This window comes from Seriola dumerili, unplaced genomic scaffold (assembly GCF_002260705.1).
Source record: "Seriola dumerili isolate Sdu_G_001 unplaced genomic scaffold, Sdu_1.0 BDQW01000216.1, whole genome shotgun sequence".
Taxonomy (NCBI): domain Eukaryota; kingdom Metazoa; phylum Chordata; class Actinopteri; order Carangiformes; family Carangidae; genus Seriola; species Seriola dumerili.
The window spans coordinates 5,301,407-5,321,764 of NW_019174471.1; the positions used below are offsets into that span (position 1 = coordinate 5,301,407).

A 20,358-nucleotide genomic window follows, 5' to 3' on the forward strand; every position below is an offset into this window, starting at 1 on the left:
TGAAAAAAATATGAAAAATATACTATTCTTCTGCTACACAAATAACTGTTTTTCTGACTTTTCTCATTGAAATGAACGGATCTGACAGAAACAGACCAGAACGCGCCCATGCTGTCTGTTAATAATAATAATAATAATAATAATAATAATAATAATCATCTTCATCTTCATCATCATCGTCATTTGTTGTGTAATTTCCTTGCACAGTAACATCTCACTGAATGAACTGTAATGAATTTAAAGAACGAACAACATGGCAGATGTAGTCAGGTGATGAATGTGTCTTATAGCTCAGCACCTGTTTTAGTATTTACGTGTTTGATAAATACAGGTGCTGTTATTACAGCATACGGCACTTTCACGTGTTCCCATGTGACATCAGTTGATAACAGGACAAAAAATCATCTACTGAAATAAATGAAAATAAGATTAGATTCATCTGTTGGTTCATCCACACAAGGAAATGTCCCACAGGTCAGTCAGTACCTTTTCTATAGACTCCAGGGTCTCAGTGTATTTCTCCTCTGTCTGCTTGATCTCTGTTAAACAGCAGCTCCTGATGTCGATCTCCGCCTGCTTGTGAAACGCCTACACACACACACACACACACACACACACAAACACACACACACACACACACAAAACACACACACACACACTCCTGTTACTATGTGTCAGCGCTGTGGGCTGACAAACTGTAGAGTCGTTAACCAGATGTTGTCAGTACAACCCTTTGAAAAAAGTCAGAGATTCACACACTCTGGTTGGATTGTCTACCAGCTGTGAGGTACCATCACGTTTTATGAAACAAAGCAGATATAATGTGCGTAAAAACACAATTACCTTCTGGAATTACTAAGTTAGAAAATTCAGAGCATCTGCAGGTTTCAATATGAGCAAGATAATATGTTCTTGTAAACTGTTTTTATTTTATGTGCAATTAAGGGAGAAGAAATATTGTAGAACAGTTTATTAAAAACATACAGTATATATATATATATATATAGAGAGAGAGAGAGAGAGAGAGAGAGAGAGAGACTTAATCAGCATTTCAAAGTCACAGATACTTTGAATTTGACATTTTAGAAAAATGCTTGATATATTTGATTTAAGCTTGATTTGCAAAAAAGCAAATATGCAAATTTCCCCAAATGTTGAACTTTCTTTAACTCAGGTATCAAACTGTTGACACCTGTATCAAGGAGCAGAGAGGAGGACTAACCGGAGGGGGGATGGCTTCAGTCTTCATCAGGTCCTCATAGATCTCCCCACCATCTCCATCATCATACACGCAGTCGTACAGATCCTCCTCATCCTCCACCTCGTTCTCACTGCAGCACACATGACAGAACACGTTAGTGACATTACATGGCCCCACGCCACTGTTTGATCACGAGTTTTACAGTGAGTCTCTTCAGGACAACCACACGAAAGCTTCACACAAAAACACACAAACCTCTGGTTTGACTGACATAGATTTTAATACTATGCTACAAATCGTGTTAGTCAGGGACAACATTTAATCCATAGCTGTGAAAGTGGCTCAGGAACACACACACAAGCAAAGACTTTTATGTGTAACGCCACAGGCCTTGTTCTGACTGCTCACATCTGAGCCAATTACTGTACCTTAGCAACTCTGCTAACATGACATGTCAGTGTGTGTGTGTGTGTGTGTGTGTGCGTACCATAGAACCAACTGTACCCCAAAGGAACACAGAATACGTGAAGGACCAAGTTTTGTGCGGTGCTTGGGTTTATTAGGGTGAGGAGTGGAGGGTGAGGTGAGGGTGAGGGTTGACCACTGACTGTGCAGGCAGGACAAAACTCCTGCATACGGACCCCGACACACACAAGTCTGAAAGGATGCCTCTGAACCATGTCCAGTATAAATAACAAAAGGCTGACGATATGAGGTTGGTAAGAAAATACTGCTGACTGTAAAAGGATCCAAATGTTCCTGGTAAAATATTTGCTCCACTGAGAGACAATCAGAAGAAAACTTCAACTCATTGGTTAGTATCTTTAAACGATATATTCATGCAGTATGGGAAACTGCACTTTTTACATATGGAGAATGTACGATTTGCGGCAAAGATGTACGATTTGCGGTGACTTACCAACCCCAGCCATCAAATATGAAACCACACAGCTGTTATTGTGAGGGTTGGAGTAGTTACAGCCTAGCAGCCGGTTTTGTTTGTTTACATTTCCAAAAGAGTGTGGTTTTTGTCTATATTATTCTTTTTTCCTTCGTCTCCCACCTCATGATCTCACAACGCGGAACAGGAGGGAGGTGTGACCTGAGGCCAGCATGTGAAACATCACAGATGCACATAAACCTTCAGTCGGTGTCAGAGGTGAGTCATTTTGAGAGTGAAAGCAGATTCTAAGCCTGTTTTCTGTTTTAACACTGGGGTTATCATTTTATATGTATTTATGTGCCTTTAAGCTTCATTCTGCTGCTCCTCTGTTGCAACAGATTCACTGATTCACTTTAGTTCTGTGAATAAAACATGAGTCCTGTCAGGTCTCATTTGACTGATAGATCATTTGATTTGATTGTTTGTTTATAGTGAATAACAGAGACAAATCTTACATGGTTACATGGCTTTCCAACTTTCTCTTATGCTCACTGGTCTGTTAATATGCAGTAGGAAATGACATTAAATAAAATTTCCACATTTAACAAAATTTCACAGGCTTCTATGGAGCATCAAGCTGCCACAATGCATGTACCCACTGATTTGATTTTCTCAGGACATCGAGAAGAAGTTTTAAGCTGATGACAGACTGAAGAGAGGCATGTCAGGTCATCTGAAGAATTTGCTCTTCATCTGATTCATCATCTTTGCTCTGTTAAACACATGATGAGCCTGAAAACGCTAATTTCATGTCATGATTTTTAGTGTTAGTTAGAGTTGAGACAGTCGGCTCAAAATGGACATGGATAAATTACACTGATAAATGGGAGAGAAGCTCTTCTCCTGGGTGGATAGGTGTGTTTCTGTACATGTTCTGTCCATTTAGCCATCACTGAGCAGATGGGAGCTGAGAGCTGAAGACAGCTCTGTTCAGTGTGATCCAAGCTGCCACTTCCATCGGCAGCTGGCTGCTGTCAGGCTGCTGGTTTCCTCTGTCACTGCTGACTCCTGAGCTGCTTCCCACTCTAGGAGCTGGCAGCACTAAACATAGACCAGAGCACCATGTCAAAGCAAGGCCTCCAAAACCTATTTGAACTGGAAGATTATCTCTCTCTGCTGACTTACATCACAACACAGCCTACAGTAACACTGTTCTTAAATCCAAGAAGTGACTTTTGACTCAGTGTAGGCTGCAATATACAAATATAAGCCTTATTAATCACAAGGCAGCAATGCTGGCTGACAGGAGGAAGAAGTTAACCTGAACGTCTGTCATGTTTTGGTGAGCAAATGCTATGAATAGATATTAGATTATTGGCAGATTCAGATTCAGTTTTTCATAGATGAAAAGCATGGCATCGTATCAAGAGTCCTTTTTGCAGTGTGGGAGGATTATGTAATGTTATGATTTAGCTCCTCGTCACTTTTTAAAGTAAATTAAGTGGATTATTTGTTGTTTTGATAAAATAAAAATATCACTCATAAGCTGGTTGGTTGTCATCATATGTTAAGCGAAAGGCACCAAGGTTAAGCACCCAACAAAGGTTAAATCAGGTTAATCTGATGCCCCAAGACAGGTTACTCAAGTTCAAACAGGGTTTAAATCAGCAACACTTTCATCAGTGTACAGGGAATAGGGTGTGAAAACATGATCAAGCCACAAGCCCACACAAACTTGTAGGTGACTAAGAAAAGAGGGGGACGAGTGCATGCTGGGAGCCTTGGAGGGGGTGGCTGTCTTTCAGTCAAGATCCAAGGAACAAATGTTGCTTGTGCCCACAAAAGCCTGTAGATTTTTAAGTGGCAGGGTAACGAAATTAACAAATAACTTTTTAAAAATGAAATTCTTTATGAAAACCCTGTAAGAGGGGAGTAGAGTAGAGTAGAGTAGAGGAGAGGAGAGGAGAGGAGACATACTCTATGAGATCCTCCAGGTGGTTGTAGATATCATCATCTTCAACACTTTCCTCTGTTGGAAAAGGCCTTTAAAGGGAAAACAGAAAGCATTTTGTGTTAGACCTTGTGTTATAACCTATAACCTGCCATAAGATACATGTTGTATTGTGTTATTGTGCTAATACTGCAACATAATGTGTCACATTTCATTGTTTATACAAAGATAATAATACAACATTTTTTCATCTGTCTTAAAAGATTACATTGTATTATGTTACTTCATGAAACACACCTGATTCCAGTCTGTTGTGCAATCACTGTGTGGGAAAGTTTAGAGAGTGTGTCCATAACCTGCAATGGAAAGAAGGATAGTTTTTATTTATCAATATATTTGACATTATCACAACATACACAGCCTGAAAAGCTGAGGAGACTTGTGACTGATATCAGTTTGTAAGTACAGTATGTGGCATTTCCAAGTGGAGTCACATGAGGGCAGCATTATCAAACACTCCAACACTTACTGACACACACTGTAACTGTATGTGTGTAATAACAGTCACGCAATGTTACATTCCAGAGATAACCAAGATGCAAAAGCCAAAATATATCATAAAATATAATAAATAATATATAATAATATCAGTATCCATTCGCTATGATTTAACATCCATAAACAAGTAAAAGGAAACAATGAGAGAGGTGTTGAATGAGAGGGGAACTGTGTTGTTGCTGTATAAGAACTCCCTCATCTGACACAGTCAACAGTTAGCAGTACGGTAACAGCAGGCCAGAGACACATGACCTGAACCGTCATCGATCGTGCTGTGGAGTAAACCGCGTGCCCTCGTGGGCTGACATGATTGCTATTAGTATGACAAGTAATTTCACGCTGCTGTGCTCAGTCCTGCCAGTGCCCTTGACTCTGCAAGAGTGCGTGTGACCTGCTTGACTAATCACAGCTGAACTCACCTGCTCAAGACGGCTTTATTACCTGAGTCAAAGCTCAGCAGGGAGCTCTGATCATTCACGTTTTGAAACCTGGCAAACAGCACATGAACCTCTTTTTGTGGGTCGTGTACTGTAATCACTGACATCGCACACGGACATGCGGGGGACAACATGCCTGCACTCTCACATTCACACAAACACTGATTTAACATAGATAACGTCTGCCCCGGAGTGTGAGCTCTCACAGATCAATACTGGTCACACAACTGGCATTTACCTTCCCCCACCAGTAAATAGAATAAACAGTAGCACACAAAGGACATGCAAAGCAGAGACATGGTTGTTTCTGCTGACATCCTTTCAACTCTAAACTCCACAGTACACCACTGGGACTAATAACGTGATGCACAGTGTCACTGATGTCAAATTCATGTTTGCCCAGTGTACAATGCTGAAGACTGATGGACTTAAACTGTTTTTCGCATCAGTATTAAAGGGGTCTCTACTGATAAGCAGACAAGTATCGATCAATAGCACGATGTGTAATCAATCAACCCACATAACATCCATCAAACAGAAGATGAAGGACAATGAATTTTCACGTGTGTCAAAGTCTGACTTTGGCGAGGCTTTTTTAAATTGCAGAGATCAGACACATCAGAGGCGGCGTCGCATTACTGACACCAGGAAACACAAATCAAAGCATCAAACTAAATCATCACAGAGAAATATTAGTGGTGAGCAGCTCAGCAGCGCTGGAGCTTCAGACCTACACATTTCAATCAGTATAGGAAATAAAAAATAATGATAAAATTTGTTATTGTGCTTCACTTCATAACACGACAACTCTATCCTATACCCTCAAGTGCCCAGATATCAAATACTTAATGAGAGCTAATAAATAATTCCACTTAGCTTGATTATCGACCGTGAATAAAACACAAATTGAATGTTTGTTTGTTTTTTGTTTCATTTTTGAAAAAAAAAATATGTCAAACTCTCTGCTGCTTCTTAAGCTTATTGCTTTGAGTTTTGGAGGCGACTTATATGAGCAACATTTTGATTCACTGGGATCTTCTCTTATCTGGATTATTGTGGCTGGACACTGAGAGACTGAATTCTACACTCATCTTTCAATTCTCAAACAAAACCTTTAGTTTCTTCAGAATGAGTGTCCCCTAAAGGAGTTCCATGAGTTGCTGCACATAATGGAAACTTTTTTTTTTCCATGATACATTAGAAACAAGAAGTAAAACTAGCACCTATAGAGTTTATTCAGAGCTGTCAAACACTCAGCCGAGCACAAGTTCAGGTCCTGAAGCCGGCGCCTGGAGGTTCAACCACCTGTGCTGTCAGCGTGCCCTTCAGCAAGCAGCGAGGAAGAGGGAAACACAGATTCAGACTTCTGGCAGTTTTTTTTAGCATAACTGTGGGGACTATTTGTGATCTTTTTGCACCACATTCATTCAGGGATTAGACAACTAAAAAATGCTTTTACAACATGTCAACCTTACATTAACTGTTACCTCAACATATACAGCATGTGCTGTTCAAAGCCTGTCGTTGTCAGTGCTGCAGTCCAAACACAGACACAGATGGATGCACTGAAAGTGACTCATCTTTTTACTGGGTGTATTCTCAGATATTTCACACAGAACCATCCTCCCTCCAATTATTAATCCTGACACAGTTGTTAGACAGAGTTGATGGTGCACTCTCTCCACTAATGAATGAAGGGCACGACATCCGGAGGCCAGTTGGCAGGTACAACATGTCCAAAAGCTGAGGATTCGCTGCGTGCTGAACAGAGATTTGGAGGTTTTCCAGTCGTAGCTGGCAGGCGTTTTTGGGGACGAGTCGTTTTGTGTTGTGCTTTTTGGCTTCAGTGAATACATTAGTCACACACATCCACAACAAAACTGACCATCTGCACACAGCCAAGAAGACTCAGATGTATTACATCCATCACCGGCCGCACCCCTAATAATAGAAATGTCAAGAAAATGTGCACAAAGGAAATGAGAGGTTGAAATTCCAAGAGGCAGTACACTTAATTTTAGCTGGAAAACTTCAGCAAAACAAAAATATCGATGATTACTACTGTTCTTAGAGCTGTGTTATGCAAGACTTTAAAAATACATCATGATTCAGCTGTCACAAGGACTCCAGAGCAAGACTGGTACAGTATCTGTTCTTCAAAGCTGCAGTGAGCAACTGTGTCATCAGCCAAAATCACAGACCGAGGCTGAAATAGCAAAAAGAGCCCAGTTGCAACATCTAAGAATCCACAGATCTGGTGTCCAGTGGGGTCCAGTGACAGAAAGCTGAGGTCAAAGGCTCAGCAGCCATGTCGAAGATAAGTGGTGATGCTGGAGGACTGAACCTGGTCTGTGATGGAGGCTAATAAACCTGTCTGACCACGGCTGCAGCGCTGCATCTAATGATTCACACCAGAGCAATTAAAGCAGGATGAGGGATGTGTCTGCCCAGATGAAAGGGAGACACAGTGTGTGTGTGTGCTGTGATTGTGTGTGTTCTGGTTAATGTCAGGAGCAATGTGTCTGCTTTCAGGTACCTATTTGTATACTGAGAGAAGGTCAAGGGAAAAAAATTCAGCTATTTAGATTTTCATCATCATAATTTCATACTTGGAAACACCTTTGACGTAGTAATTATATTGCAGGATGCTGAAACGCTTCGCTAAAATCATAGATAACAGACATAAAATCAGGTGCTCGCCATTATTGGACCGTGAACAACAGGTAAAGATGCAGAGATGACACAATTTAAGCTTCAAGAAGAGAATGGTTCTGCTATCAACATGCAAACCCACTGATTACCTCCTCGGTATTTATCCTTCACCATTTCTTATGGCAGAGGCCGGAAAATGGCTGGTGCATTTTAGATTTGTAACGTGGCAACGGTTTCACTGGTTTCACACACAACCCAGCGTGCTGTCCCAGTTTTCTGCACTCTGCTTTTACTCCTCCTTTCTCTGGCTCATTTTCTTTTCTCTCTTTTTTCTCCAAATCACTGATCACTGATTATCAGCTAAAAATAGAGATCAGTTAGGTAATCCAGCGGAACACATACATTTTTTGTGTTTAAAGACTCTGCCTTCCAAACCAAGAGAAGGAGCACTTCATTCCTGTTTACAAAATTGTAATTGAGGTCATCTACCCACTGACTGATTCCAAAATCAGTGCTGACATTGATGCATAACTGCTGTGGTTCACTGGAAAAACTTAACTGCAGCCTAAAAATGACTTTATAATCTAGTTAGAGGGGGGGTTGTGAATCTGAAATGAAATGCATTAAATGCTGTCATTTATAGCTACAACGCTGCTAATTGCTGCTTTTCTCAACAAAAAATAAAAATAAATAAAACATGGTCTTCTATAGAGATGTAGGTTTATGGAAAAATAAAAAAAATCAGGCAGGTCACATATCTGATCATTGCATCACTCCCCAGACACTTTGAAAACACACTCCTCCAGATTTCATATGAAGAGATGACATGAGACTGACCAGGGATCAGCTGTTTGGCGAACGCTGCCTTCGAGGTTTTCTCACCACCACATGTGAGATAAACCAGGAGGAAAACCCTCGAGGGGTTGATCCGACCACACCAAACACGCAGCTGTGAAAGGACCTTCAGACAGTGCTACCATCATCTGCAGCCTTCACTGTTACTTCAGAGGATTCTGCTGCTCGACTGCTTTAGAACTGTTATTTCAAAAATTGCAGTACTTACAGTGTTGGAGAGTCTTTACACCTTGCATGCTGTACTTGGAACAGTTTATGTTTACTGCTTTAGTTTGTTTTCTGCACATAGACCAGAGACTGTCTCTAAGAGGATGAGTTTGAGGGTGTAAAATTCAAAACGTTCCATTCTGTTTAACTTTGTTCCAAGAAACTAAAAGTTGTAATTTGGTTTTTGCTGTGGTTTGATGGGAGCCTGAAAACACCTACAGAAAATTATAAAGCCTTGTTGTAAGGCTTGTGCAAAATTGAAATTATTTTGCCAGATATTATGATATTAGTCATGATTTCAGCTGTATTGGTTATTTTCACATTTTATTTTCACTGAAAAAAATCTTAAAATGATGATGATCTTGGTGATGGTGATTTTTGTTGGGGCTTGTACCTAACAATCATGTTCCTTTATGTCTGGACAATACGATTTGTATGATGGAGGAATCTCTGTAGCACCATAATGCTTCATTTATGGTATGTTGTGACAAGTATTACCGTAATATTTCGATTAATTCAGTTCAGTCCTACTTGTTTTTGCCAGCAAATGTGTTTTTTTTTATTTCAAATATATTATATCAATCCACAAGTTGTTTTTCCACAAACCTTTTAATGCTTCTGCTGCTCATTTTTACAGGCAACACTTAATAAAACATTTATGAAAAGCAGAAACGCGAGTCACTGGAATCATGTTTGTATTTCAGGCAGAAAAGCAAAAGGCTCTTCTCTCACACACTTTTCCCATCAAACATTCTGCTGTTGAAACAGTTTGGAACAAAAGGACATGTGAATATCGAACAGCCTCCTCTGCAAAACACACATTTACATAAAAATACACAATAGAGAGAGTGTGTGTGTGTGTGTGTGTGTGTGTGTGTGTGTGTGTGTGTGTGTGTGTCAGTGTTTGACAGAGAGTGTGTGCTAATTGATATTAGCTTGTTTCCTGTGTTTCCTGTGCATCTGTTGCTGCACATGAGATTGATTATTGTTCCTTCTGCATATATGCATACACACATGAATGTGAGCACACTTGTGTGTGTCTATTTGACAGATGAAGCCGGTGTGTTAAATTCAGTCCACATCAAGAAGAGCCAGTAAAAGCCTGATTGGCTCTCAGAGAGTGACTAGCTAATGTTTGGCAATCAGTGCCATGGCTCATTAACGCCCATAATACATAATTAGTGTGTTTGGATATAGAGACGTACAGCTGATTGGAATGCAGCACACGTTTGCCATTTCTCCTCAGTCTTTATTGCCTGCATCATTTAGTCCAGCACTCTCCTCATCAAACACTGCTTTACATGCATTATTTCTACACTCATGCATATGGTGAAGACAGCAGAGACAATTTCCTACAAGACACTGTTTAACTGAGAACACGTCCACCCTACCATAGCTAAATCTGAAAACACTCATCCAGGCAAAGTGTCTTAGTGTGGACGGGAAAAATTGAACTCTGTCGCCTATGTGTTTATGTTTCTTTTGACAGACAACTTCATGATCATAAAATAGTGATTTGAGTGACATCTCAGTGCAGCAGCTTAACGGGGAGTATTTATGTGGTGCAGTCAAATTATTATTTTAGGCTTGTTATGTTGTCAGACAACAAAAACAGAACAGAACACAACAAAAAATAATCCATACAGGGAGTCATGGTGATGTAAATGCAGAGCACTATCAACAGAAAGCAATCTGATCATCCAGACTACATCTGAAGGTGGTCTGTCCCACCAGGTTAAAGCCCTGGTACAGATCACATGGTAACACCAAATGTAAATGGAGCCGTATTATGAGTGGCTGAAACACATAATAGATGATTATGGAGAGAAGACAAAACAGTCTGAAATCGTACAACTTCAGGAATGTTATTAACTCTTAAAAAATAAATAAAATGCATAGTAAAGAGAAAGTCCTAACCCTCTTTGCCTATACCTGGAGATATCAATTTGAATATATTGATATTGATCTGAAACTTTGCTCCACAAGCAACAATGACTGATTAATTCTGCTATTAATGTGGCATCTGTTTGACCGCTTGTCGACCTCTATTAGTAAAACCAGAAACATTTTCATTTGAAGAGGCAGCTTTGGGTTCTTCTGGGTTTTTTTGCTCATGGATGAAACTGCCTATTACAGTAATAAGACTGAAATATATCCCAAACTACCTGCTGATAACTGAGTGATAAGACAGACTTTTTCTGGACAAAATGAACAAATTACATTTTGTAAGGTTTAAAAGCTTTGGCAGTCAACAGAAATGACTCAACAGCTGCTGAGATTCCTGGTGTTTTAAATGTTGTCATGTTCATGCACAAATGCTGAAACAAAATGTATCCAACTAGAAACTGAGGATACTCCTAGTCCTCCTCTAACCATGTCACACACTTACTCCATCTCTTGGACTGAAGTTCATCTCAGTTCAGTTCACGTGCTCCAGAGGGAAAGTTAACCACAGAATGAGCTGTGAGTCTGTGCACAATCCTCTCTCCCTTCAAATAGCTCCATCTCAACAGTGTAAGGTCAAAAGCAAGGTCATCCTGGCTGTCCTTGTGAATCACATCAACCTGCACAGACTACAGCCCCTCAGGACACACATACTCACACACACACACCCACACACCCACACATGCATTACCACCCTCCCCAGTAATCAAAGCAGATCCTCGAAATCCTGTTTCATGTTCACATTAATAGGCGAGCAGATCATCCCAGTGATCACACATTTGTACGGTTTTAACACGCTGACAGAAATACACACACACACACACAAACACTCAACAAGCATACTGATGCTCCCACGCAGCTCGGGGCCTTGATGCACAAACGCATCTGATCTGCCAGATCCTCACTTTGCTGACAGGTGAGGTAACTCCAGCTGAATTTCACACTGTCTGAATCAGCAGGCTGCTCACAACTGACCAGCAGTACACTGTCAGTCATACCAACACACACATTCACATGTCTCTGCTGTACACACACGAGAAGCCTCATAAATGTACAGTAAGTGACATACACACAGTAAAGTAAGTGTTTACCACTGTGGCTTTCACATGGATTTGTGCATGAATACAAGTAACAAAAACAAATTTCTTCTTCACTTTTACCCATTATCACACAATGGGTATATCATAAAGGGTATTTATTGGTGTAATTAAATAACACATTTTTAAGAAGTAGAGCTAAAATAATAAGTCGATTAATTTGTTAGTTGATAGTAGTCTCATTCAAGTTTCTTAACTATGAAGATTTGTGTCTTTTTTTGTCTTTTGTGAGAATGAACTGAATATATTTGGGTTTGGGAGTGTTGATTTAATGATCACTTGGGTTTCAGGGAATTGTGACTGACATTTTATAAACCAAACAGTGAATCAGTTGATCTAGAAAATGATCAGTAGACGAAATAATCATGAAAACAAATGTTAGAGATAGAAGTCAGAGAAGCCAAAGAAGACATCATACAGTTCTGAAGAGTACTCTTTGTGACATGTAATTTGATCCTGATAAAATTGGAGAAGTGAACCTTTAATAGACCGATTTAAGATGACTTTCAACTTGACTTTTTTTCTTCAAAAACGTCACCCAGCAGTTTACAGTGGACAGAGTTCTCATACTGCAGGGACAGTTTCCAATATTTTTTCAGGAGAGTACAAAAGAAACTGGGGAGAAACACTGGAAGAAAATTAGCTGCTGATTATGTTGCAGATCAGTCTCTCCAAGTAATTATGCCAAACTGCAGTATGGATGGTGAAATGGTGATTGTTCCGCATTTGTATAATCCAATTTTCACCCAAATCTTTGCATTACTGACTGTTTTCATTAAATTTGTATTCACATTGTAGTGAACCATGTTGTTCACATACAGAAAAGCAGCTGTTTGCAACTTTAAACAGAACACATCTGTGCATGTGGCTTGTAAGAACCTCAGCATTTTATAATAGTCACAGACTGATTTGTTTTTAATGGTGGACCTTTCTTAAATTCAGCTGCTGATAACTGAGGAGGATCCTCCACACAGAGATAGCATGAAGCATCCCAGAGCTATTGTGTTTACTGCTGTTATTATCATTGAATCCATTGTAGCAGCTATGCTAAAGACATAACCTCCACTCTCCACCCACTCCTGAACCAATCTACAACACAATCTCCATTGTTTCATCATGTTGACATGACGATCTCATTCCCTCGCCACCGAAACACTATCCTGCAGTTAACTGAGGATGAAATGAAGCAAATGGGGAAAACTAGTCTCCCCAAGGGGTCTTTCACTCCAAAATATAAACTCTGCTTTTAAGAGTCTACTGCTGAAGTGAAGTTACCAGGGTATTGAGATTTCAGCTCCTCGTGGTCTCATGAGGGGAGCCAAGACTTGAAAGACTTGCCAAAACCATAACCAAGTGTAAGAGCAAGTTTGAGTGGGCTGTCTGCGTTGTAAACGATGTCCTGAGGCGGTCAGTGAAAATCCATATGGACATTCCTCTGGATTTTTTTTCCTCCAGAGTCTTTGATGCCGCTGTGTCAGTCATGGACCCCTACGCTTCAGTTTTAGCCGACCCTGTCCCACCCTGTGGGACCCTAAGATTCACAAGAGGGGACTGACTGCAAGTGCTGAAACTATGAAGTGGCGTTACTACTGTCAACAAAGGTAAATATCCACAGCCTTAACATTAATTCTCTAAAATATAAATACCTCTAACTGGAAAAACATTCTGTAAAATATTTCAAGGATGAATTATTGTGTTTCTTCTTTCTGACAGTGAAGCAGTTTGAATTTAGTTCTTCTTTAGTTCTTACTGCAGTCATCTAATCAGGATCTGATTTACACCAGGGACACCGGGTGAATGTAATTAACTGGTTGGAAGGATAGAAAAGCCAGCAGGTCCAAAGTGCTCCAGAGCCAAGCCTGACAAGCATTCAGGAGGGAGAGTGCACCTCATTGAGGGAATTAATGTTGCACTGGTTTTCACATAAAATATATGAAAAACAGAAAGGTTTCCATCACTTTCTGTGAGAAACAATATTCTCTAGTACATTTAGATAAAACTCTTTCAAGTAGCAAATTGCCTCATCAATTATGGTATCCCGCAGCCCCAATGTAGTGGATTTCTGGCCAACATAAGACACAGAGAACATCTTTGGTTATGCTGTGCTTGATTTACAACCACACCGGCTATAGGTAAACAGAGGCTGAAGCAGTACTATCCATCTTGTTGCACCTCGCACCACTATTCATCACGTTAGTTTACATGTCAACCATTTTATCGCCTTCTGGATTATAGCGTTGACCAGCGCCATAACCGGCAAACACTCACAGAGACGGTGCCATAAATCCAGATCTCCATAGAAAAAAGGTAAACAGAATGACATCTGTATCACTGGCTCCAGATATTAAAAGTCTGGAAAATAAAATAAGTCCTGGCTGTCAGTCTAGTATGTGGTTTTAAATTTGAAGTCATCTTGATTAGCTTTTATTGGTCTATTTTTATTATCTGGTTTAGTGTATTACAGATGCTCTATGCAGGATTCATATGTCAAAAGCTACTCATCAGTAGATGAATAAGAGCTGCAGCAAAAAAGAGGGTCCACTCATTGATGTTGATCCTCTTTCGCTGCGTTAAAATTCTGATGTAAGTAATGGTAAGTGTGGGAAATGCTGTTGATATACAGGACATGGCACATCAAAACCAAGTGACGAAATCCAAAACTCTGAAACAGCAGCAAACAAGCATTCTACTCAGACATGGCCAATCCAACCACTGTCCTGCTATAATGCAACAAATGTATTTCCCACTTCTGGATCCGTAGCTTTAGCCACAAATAGCCAGCTTGTCATATATATATATATATATATATATATGTGGTGTAAGTGGGTTAGCTTCATCTAGATTACCCTCAGGAGTTGCCATTATAATCATGAACAATTAAATACACACTGTTTCAGTCTCACTGTGCAGATCCTGCACATTAATCATGTGGCTGTGTGTAATCTTGTTATCGTAGTTCTCAAGAGTAAAACATGGCACTTTAGAAGCATTATGTTTCCATTACAACAGCTTAGAGTAACCACAAACAAAAACATGTTTTTATAGCTGCTGTTTGTATTGCAGTAAAAGGCAACACAAATATCCTGAGACTTTGGTTCCATATTTAACACTATTCCAGTGTTTTATTTGAAGTGTTGATCCATAGGAAGATATATTTGTGGTTTTAAGTACCAGAATCCATCTCAATGTAGTCTTACATCTCTTATCTCAAGCTTCTCTCTGGAGCTCTAGTAATAATAAGTAATTTCTGGTTGATCAAATAAAAATAAAGCAGATTTCAGGTAAAAACTCAGAGAAACCAAATCCTGCAAGGTTGCATAGTGGGTCCGAGTGGGCTGGGCTTGGGGCATGGCTGGCAAGCAGTTTTGTTGTGACATCACAAACGTAAAGAAGTCCTGACCTGCTTTATATTAAAAAAAAAACCTTTAAGGTGACTGTTTGGCTGCATGGACATGGAAACTGACTGTCGGAACAGCGGTGAAAACCTTATCTCTATATGACTTCTTCAACCAGATGTTCATGCACAATTTATCCCAACTAATCCTGCAGCCCAGTCTAGGAATTACATCGATATTGGGCCAGTCCACACTTGACAATTTAGGTCCCTGCGCTGTCATACAGTGCCCTGTATGTGAAGTGAGGCATCAAGTGAAGGTGCAGTCACATTATGTTTCTGTTCAACAAAATGTAACTGCAGTGAATGAAAATGATGTTACAGATGTTACAGGCTGGTAATGTGATAATGTCCTAAAAAGCTGGAATGTTAACTTCTCCATTTTCAAAGTGTTTCTAATGGCCGACAGAGAACTAGGCTAAACTCTGACCTGTGGGATTCAAGGCTGGAGCTGCTGGAGATCAAACTGAAAGAGGAAATGTGTCTGAATTTGTCCGTTGTTCACACTTCAGTAGGAGTGAACAGTAGATGGAAGTGTAAGATGACTGTACCGGCAGGGTGTGCGCTGATTTTCATGCAGAGTTTGCTTTTCTGTCAGACTCACAATCAACGTTCACATTTGCCACAATAGCAACAATTTCCTTTCATTTTGGTAAAGCCGTTGAGTCTTTAGTTGCCTAACCTTCACTACACTAATCCTCACCAAGTGTTTTCTAGTTATCATACCTTAACCATAGTTTAGTCGCCATGGGCAGATTCTAACTCTACCCTCTAATTAACACTCATGTTAAGTTCAGAGGAGCATACCAGACAACAATACTGCATCATAAGGTTCAATATCACACATCAGAGTAGATGAAGAGATTAGTATTGATCAACACTTCTCTGAGGAGACAAGCTGAAATGAATAACACACATTATCTGCCATTAAAGATTGTGTCTGAAGAGAGACATTCGAAGTCGTTTCACGATGTTCCATCATGAGTGTGTCCATGAAACTATTTACACACTGTTCACTCTTGTCTGCTATTAATGTTTTACTACTGAAGTTTTTGTGTACATTAATAGTGGTACATGCATGCGTAGAAAATGATCTTGACTGTACTTGTTGTATACCACAGTATACTGTTGTTGTTACAACACATGTAATTTATGCTACTGATCTAAGCTGTTCAGAAAAATCCCGATCCAGTGGGTAAAGTGTAGGATTTTGATTTGTTATACAACATGTAGCTGTACTGGAGAACACCTCCACTGTCTGTTTTGAAGTTAAAATGAAGACTAAATTATAATCTCTGACCCAGCCTTATTTCCATGTCAACAATCCAGTGTACAGTGATCATTTGTGGATTATTTCTCATTAACTGAACCAAACAGTGATAAATATTGTACTGCTGTAATCCCCATCAGTTTCAAACTCGAACCCAAACCACAGCTCTCCGAGTAAGATGAATCACACAGCTTCCTCCACCATGTATTATTTCATCTAATTCATGAATTCAAACTTGTTCCACAACTGTCCATGTGATTTCAGCAAAACCGCTTCTTTTTGGATATTATATAACACACAGCAGTTGGTATATTGTGAGTTCGGATCAGATTTTCTGCGCACTGTGGAGGATGGAGATTAGCTTTTAGAATCGCCCCCACTTTGAATGATGGCGCATCCACCCACGCCACCTCCACCTCTGGGAAGCAATAGAGAGAAAAGACCCCAACCCCCCTGATAGTTGGAGCCTTGAGCATCTGGAAAAAGCATCGTTGACATACATACAGTCATCTGCGTGGCTTCTGCAGGATCTTTATATTACAGCAAAACATCTCAGCTAGATCAGAAGAACATAAATGTCCCTGTGAAATCCCATTCGTTGCTGTTAGCTGATATATGTTGGTGAGATGACAGATGCTGCCTCCGGCAGCTCATGAAAGGTTTAGAGGAAAGTTTTTAAAGATGTGTCAGTGACAGGGAGCGCACTTGTTGAAAATAAAATCTTCCTCACTCTTCTCCTTTTAGATGAAGCCAGCAGGTGCCCAAAGGAAACTGGCCTCGGGCAAGGAGATGATGGACTGAGAAGAAGGAAATGAACATGCAGAGTCTGAACATTATTTCATCTCCCTGCATGGCTGTCCATCTGGAAGAGAATACTGACCGTGGGCAATTCATGTTCTGAATCTAAATGCACCTCTTACAGTCGTGTGTAAGAAGGATCAGTTTTACAGCTTGACTCTTTATGTCTGAGCTGCAGAGCAACGTTTCACTGGACTGTTTCTACAGTCCAATACTTGTGAATGACTTTTCTGATGTTTTGGAGGCTAACATTTTTTAACTGAAGCTAGTGGAACAGAATATTTGTAGCAATGCTAGCATGTCTCTATCACGGCTGTCAGTTGATCCTAACTGAAATATCTCAAAATCTATTGGATTAATTTGCCATGAAATTCCGTCCAGACATTCATGTTCCCCAGGTTAAATCCCACTGACTTCGATCACCTTACTTTTCATCTAGCTGATGGATTACTGTGAAATTTGCTGCAGATATTCAAGGTCCCTGCAGGATACATTTTAACTTACCCTCTGACTTTTCATCTAGCACCAGGCTAAACTAAATGGTGAGCAAGTAACATTATGGTCGAATCTCAATGTCTGGGCTTTGACTTCAAGTGGAATTTCTGTAGAACTCCAGAGTGACTGCAGAGGTTGCAATCAATAGTGATATGAACGTAATGATGTAAAATAAATAATGTAGTAAGGTTTTATATTGAATATGTAAAATATGAACAGGTTGAATAACCTGAATTTATTGATTTCAGTTAATCTCCATGGAAACACACGAGATCTTTAAGTCCCTTCTCACAGCGCACACTCATCCGAGTTCATCCCCCAAGATCCAGCAGCCTCACAGACGTGACGTGATGACAGTGAACATGTCACTATACATATAACAGAAGTCTGCAAGTCTGGAGGGGTGCATTCGGATTCAGCCTAAAACTGCTAAAAATTAGCACTGTCGCTGTGGCATGATGATGTTAGCATTTAGCTCAAACCATATGCCTCACAGCATGGCTGTAGTCATTTAGTCTTGTTTCCTTATACTTAGAACCTTTTGGAGCCCCGATGTTTTCTTCTTGTCAGGATGGAAAAGCATCTAAAAAAGCATTCAGACCACAAATGAACACAAATCCTGTACTCCCAGTGCCAACCCAGTGCCGTGCTATTTCAAAAACACTGACAACAAACCTATAGTCAGATGTTGACAAAGTACACAACTCTATTACTTGAGTCAAAGTATAGATACTCCTGGTTAAATATTACACCAATACAAGTGAAAGTTGTTCAGTCAAATTTTTATTGGAGTTGAAGTACTAGAGTACTTGCTTTTAAAAATACTGAAGTATTCAAAAGTACATTTTTGAATTTTTCCAACACACTGATGTATTGTTGAGGTGTATTTACAAAACCTAATGACTCTGAAACATACAAACAACAAATAAAATCAAATTAATTCCACTTACTAAAAGCTGCTTCAAAGTAAGGAGTACTTAAATCTAGTGGAGTCAAAAGTACAATATTTGTCTTCTAAGTGTAGTGGAGTAAAAGTCAGAAGTTTCCACAAGAAATAATACTCAAGTAAAGTACAGATATTTAGAAAATATACTTAAATACATTACTCAAGTAAATGTACTCCATTACTGCCCACCCCTGCCTATATTTATAAATATGTCTGTGAAGTTTGTTATCATTTTTGAAGAGTTCAGTTTAAGGGCAAATATTGTGGTAGTTTATAAATGTGCCAGTTTTTTGAAACTGAAGCTTCAATAAGCTGATATATTTGCTTTTATATCAAACAGTTTCTTCACTAAGCTGATCACATTTCTAAAAACACTCTAGTATCATCAGTCTAAACCTGTTCTGTATCCTTAAGTCACAGTAAGATGTGTGTCTTTCCCCTGTAGTTCCTGTAGCAAAGCGTTCAGTGGTGAAGCTAAAGAAAAAGGCTGTCAGAAAGTAGGACAGCGAGGGGAGGAGGGCTGGTTTGTAGACCTGCACTTCTGTCTTGGTAGTCTTTGATCCTGACCACAGTGGCTTTGCTTCACATGCTCTCTGGCTGGCCCAGACTCAGCGGTGGCCTATAAATACCTGGCATGTTTTCATGGCCAGGTAACCTCAATACCCTGCAACAGCCTGATATTCAAAGCTTCACACTGAGGACCCTGCGAGCGGAATTACTGTCAACTTCACACTGTTTACTGAATACTGCCAATCAACAGGGTGATGTGTTTGCAGAGCAACTCAAATGAGAGTTACATACATCTACAATAATAAAAAAATGCACTAGGAAGAATTGCAAGGGGAAGACATAAAAATATATCCAATATTTGTGCTGTTTGCAAAAGTCATCAAGTCTTTAAATTTAGTCATATTGTAAGGCTACACATATACACTGTATATATACAGTGAGGCTACGTGCTGTGGTTGTGTGTTACACACTCAATGGGAGGCTCCCTTTGAACAGGTATGGGGTAATTACACACACACACACACACACACACACACACACAACAGCACAGCAAAAAGCAGCGAGCATATAAATTTCCCCCCCAACAAGTTTTCCAGTTGGAATGCACATACACAAACAAACTTCCACTTCCAGGGGCCGGAGCCCGGTCACAGGAAAAGTAGGCATTTGATAGAGTCACTGACAGGACGACACAGAGGCAAGCTTAGGAAATTTAGGGGAAGTCCAATTGTCTTGGTCACACACGCACTTGCACACACACACATACACACACACAATGCAGCTCTTGCCAGACTTGATGGCCCCATGAGGCCTCGGTTAGAAATACAACACACCAGGGGAGTTTTGATTTGAACTTCATGAGTGGGAGTGGAGCACATCTGTCTGAGTTGTATCTACAGACACACTGGAGAAAATGCACCATTACACCTGAAACTAAATTCAAATATATCCACACACTCATACACAGAAGCTCCAGAGGGGCTCTGCTGTGACCATTTCCTCTTCCTGTTTCCTGCTGCTTACTGAAACTTCAGATGAGTCAGTCCTCAGGGGAGTCACTGCTAACACACACACACACACATACACACACACACACACGCACGCCCACATGCTAGCACACACACTCATATGAAAACATCTTATTCCCTCATTCGCATTTA

The 20,358-nt window shown here is 40.0% G+C and overlaps 1 protein-coding gene across 3 annotated transcripts in view; it reads right to left on the reverse strand.

Annotated features, from left to right (window-relative positions):
• vav3 (vav guanine nucleotide exchange factor 3) overlaps positions 1–20,358 on the reverse strand; it is a 92,712-nt gene that overhangs the window by 48,645 nt on the left and 23,709 nt on the right. For all 3 annotated transcript variants that reach the window (XM_022754039.1, XM_022754040.1, XM_022754041.1), the window contains exons 3-6: positions 4,333–4,391; positions 4,062–4,127; positions 1,223–1,331; positions 487–588 (exon numbers count right to left, since the gene is read on the reverse strand). In XM_022754039.1, the coding sequence (XP_022609760.1) occupies positions 487–588; positions 1,223–1,331; positions 4,062–4,127; positions 4,333–4,391 (336 nt within the window). The remainder of the gene's footprint in view (positions 1–486; positions 589–1,222; positions 1,332–4,061; positions 4,128–4,332; positions 4,392–20,358) is intronic.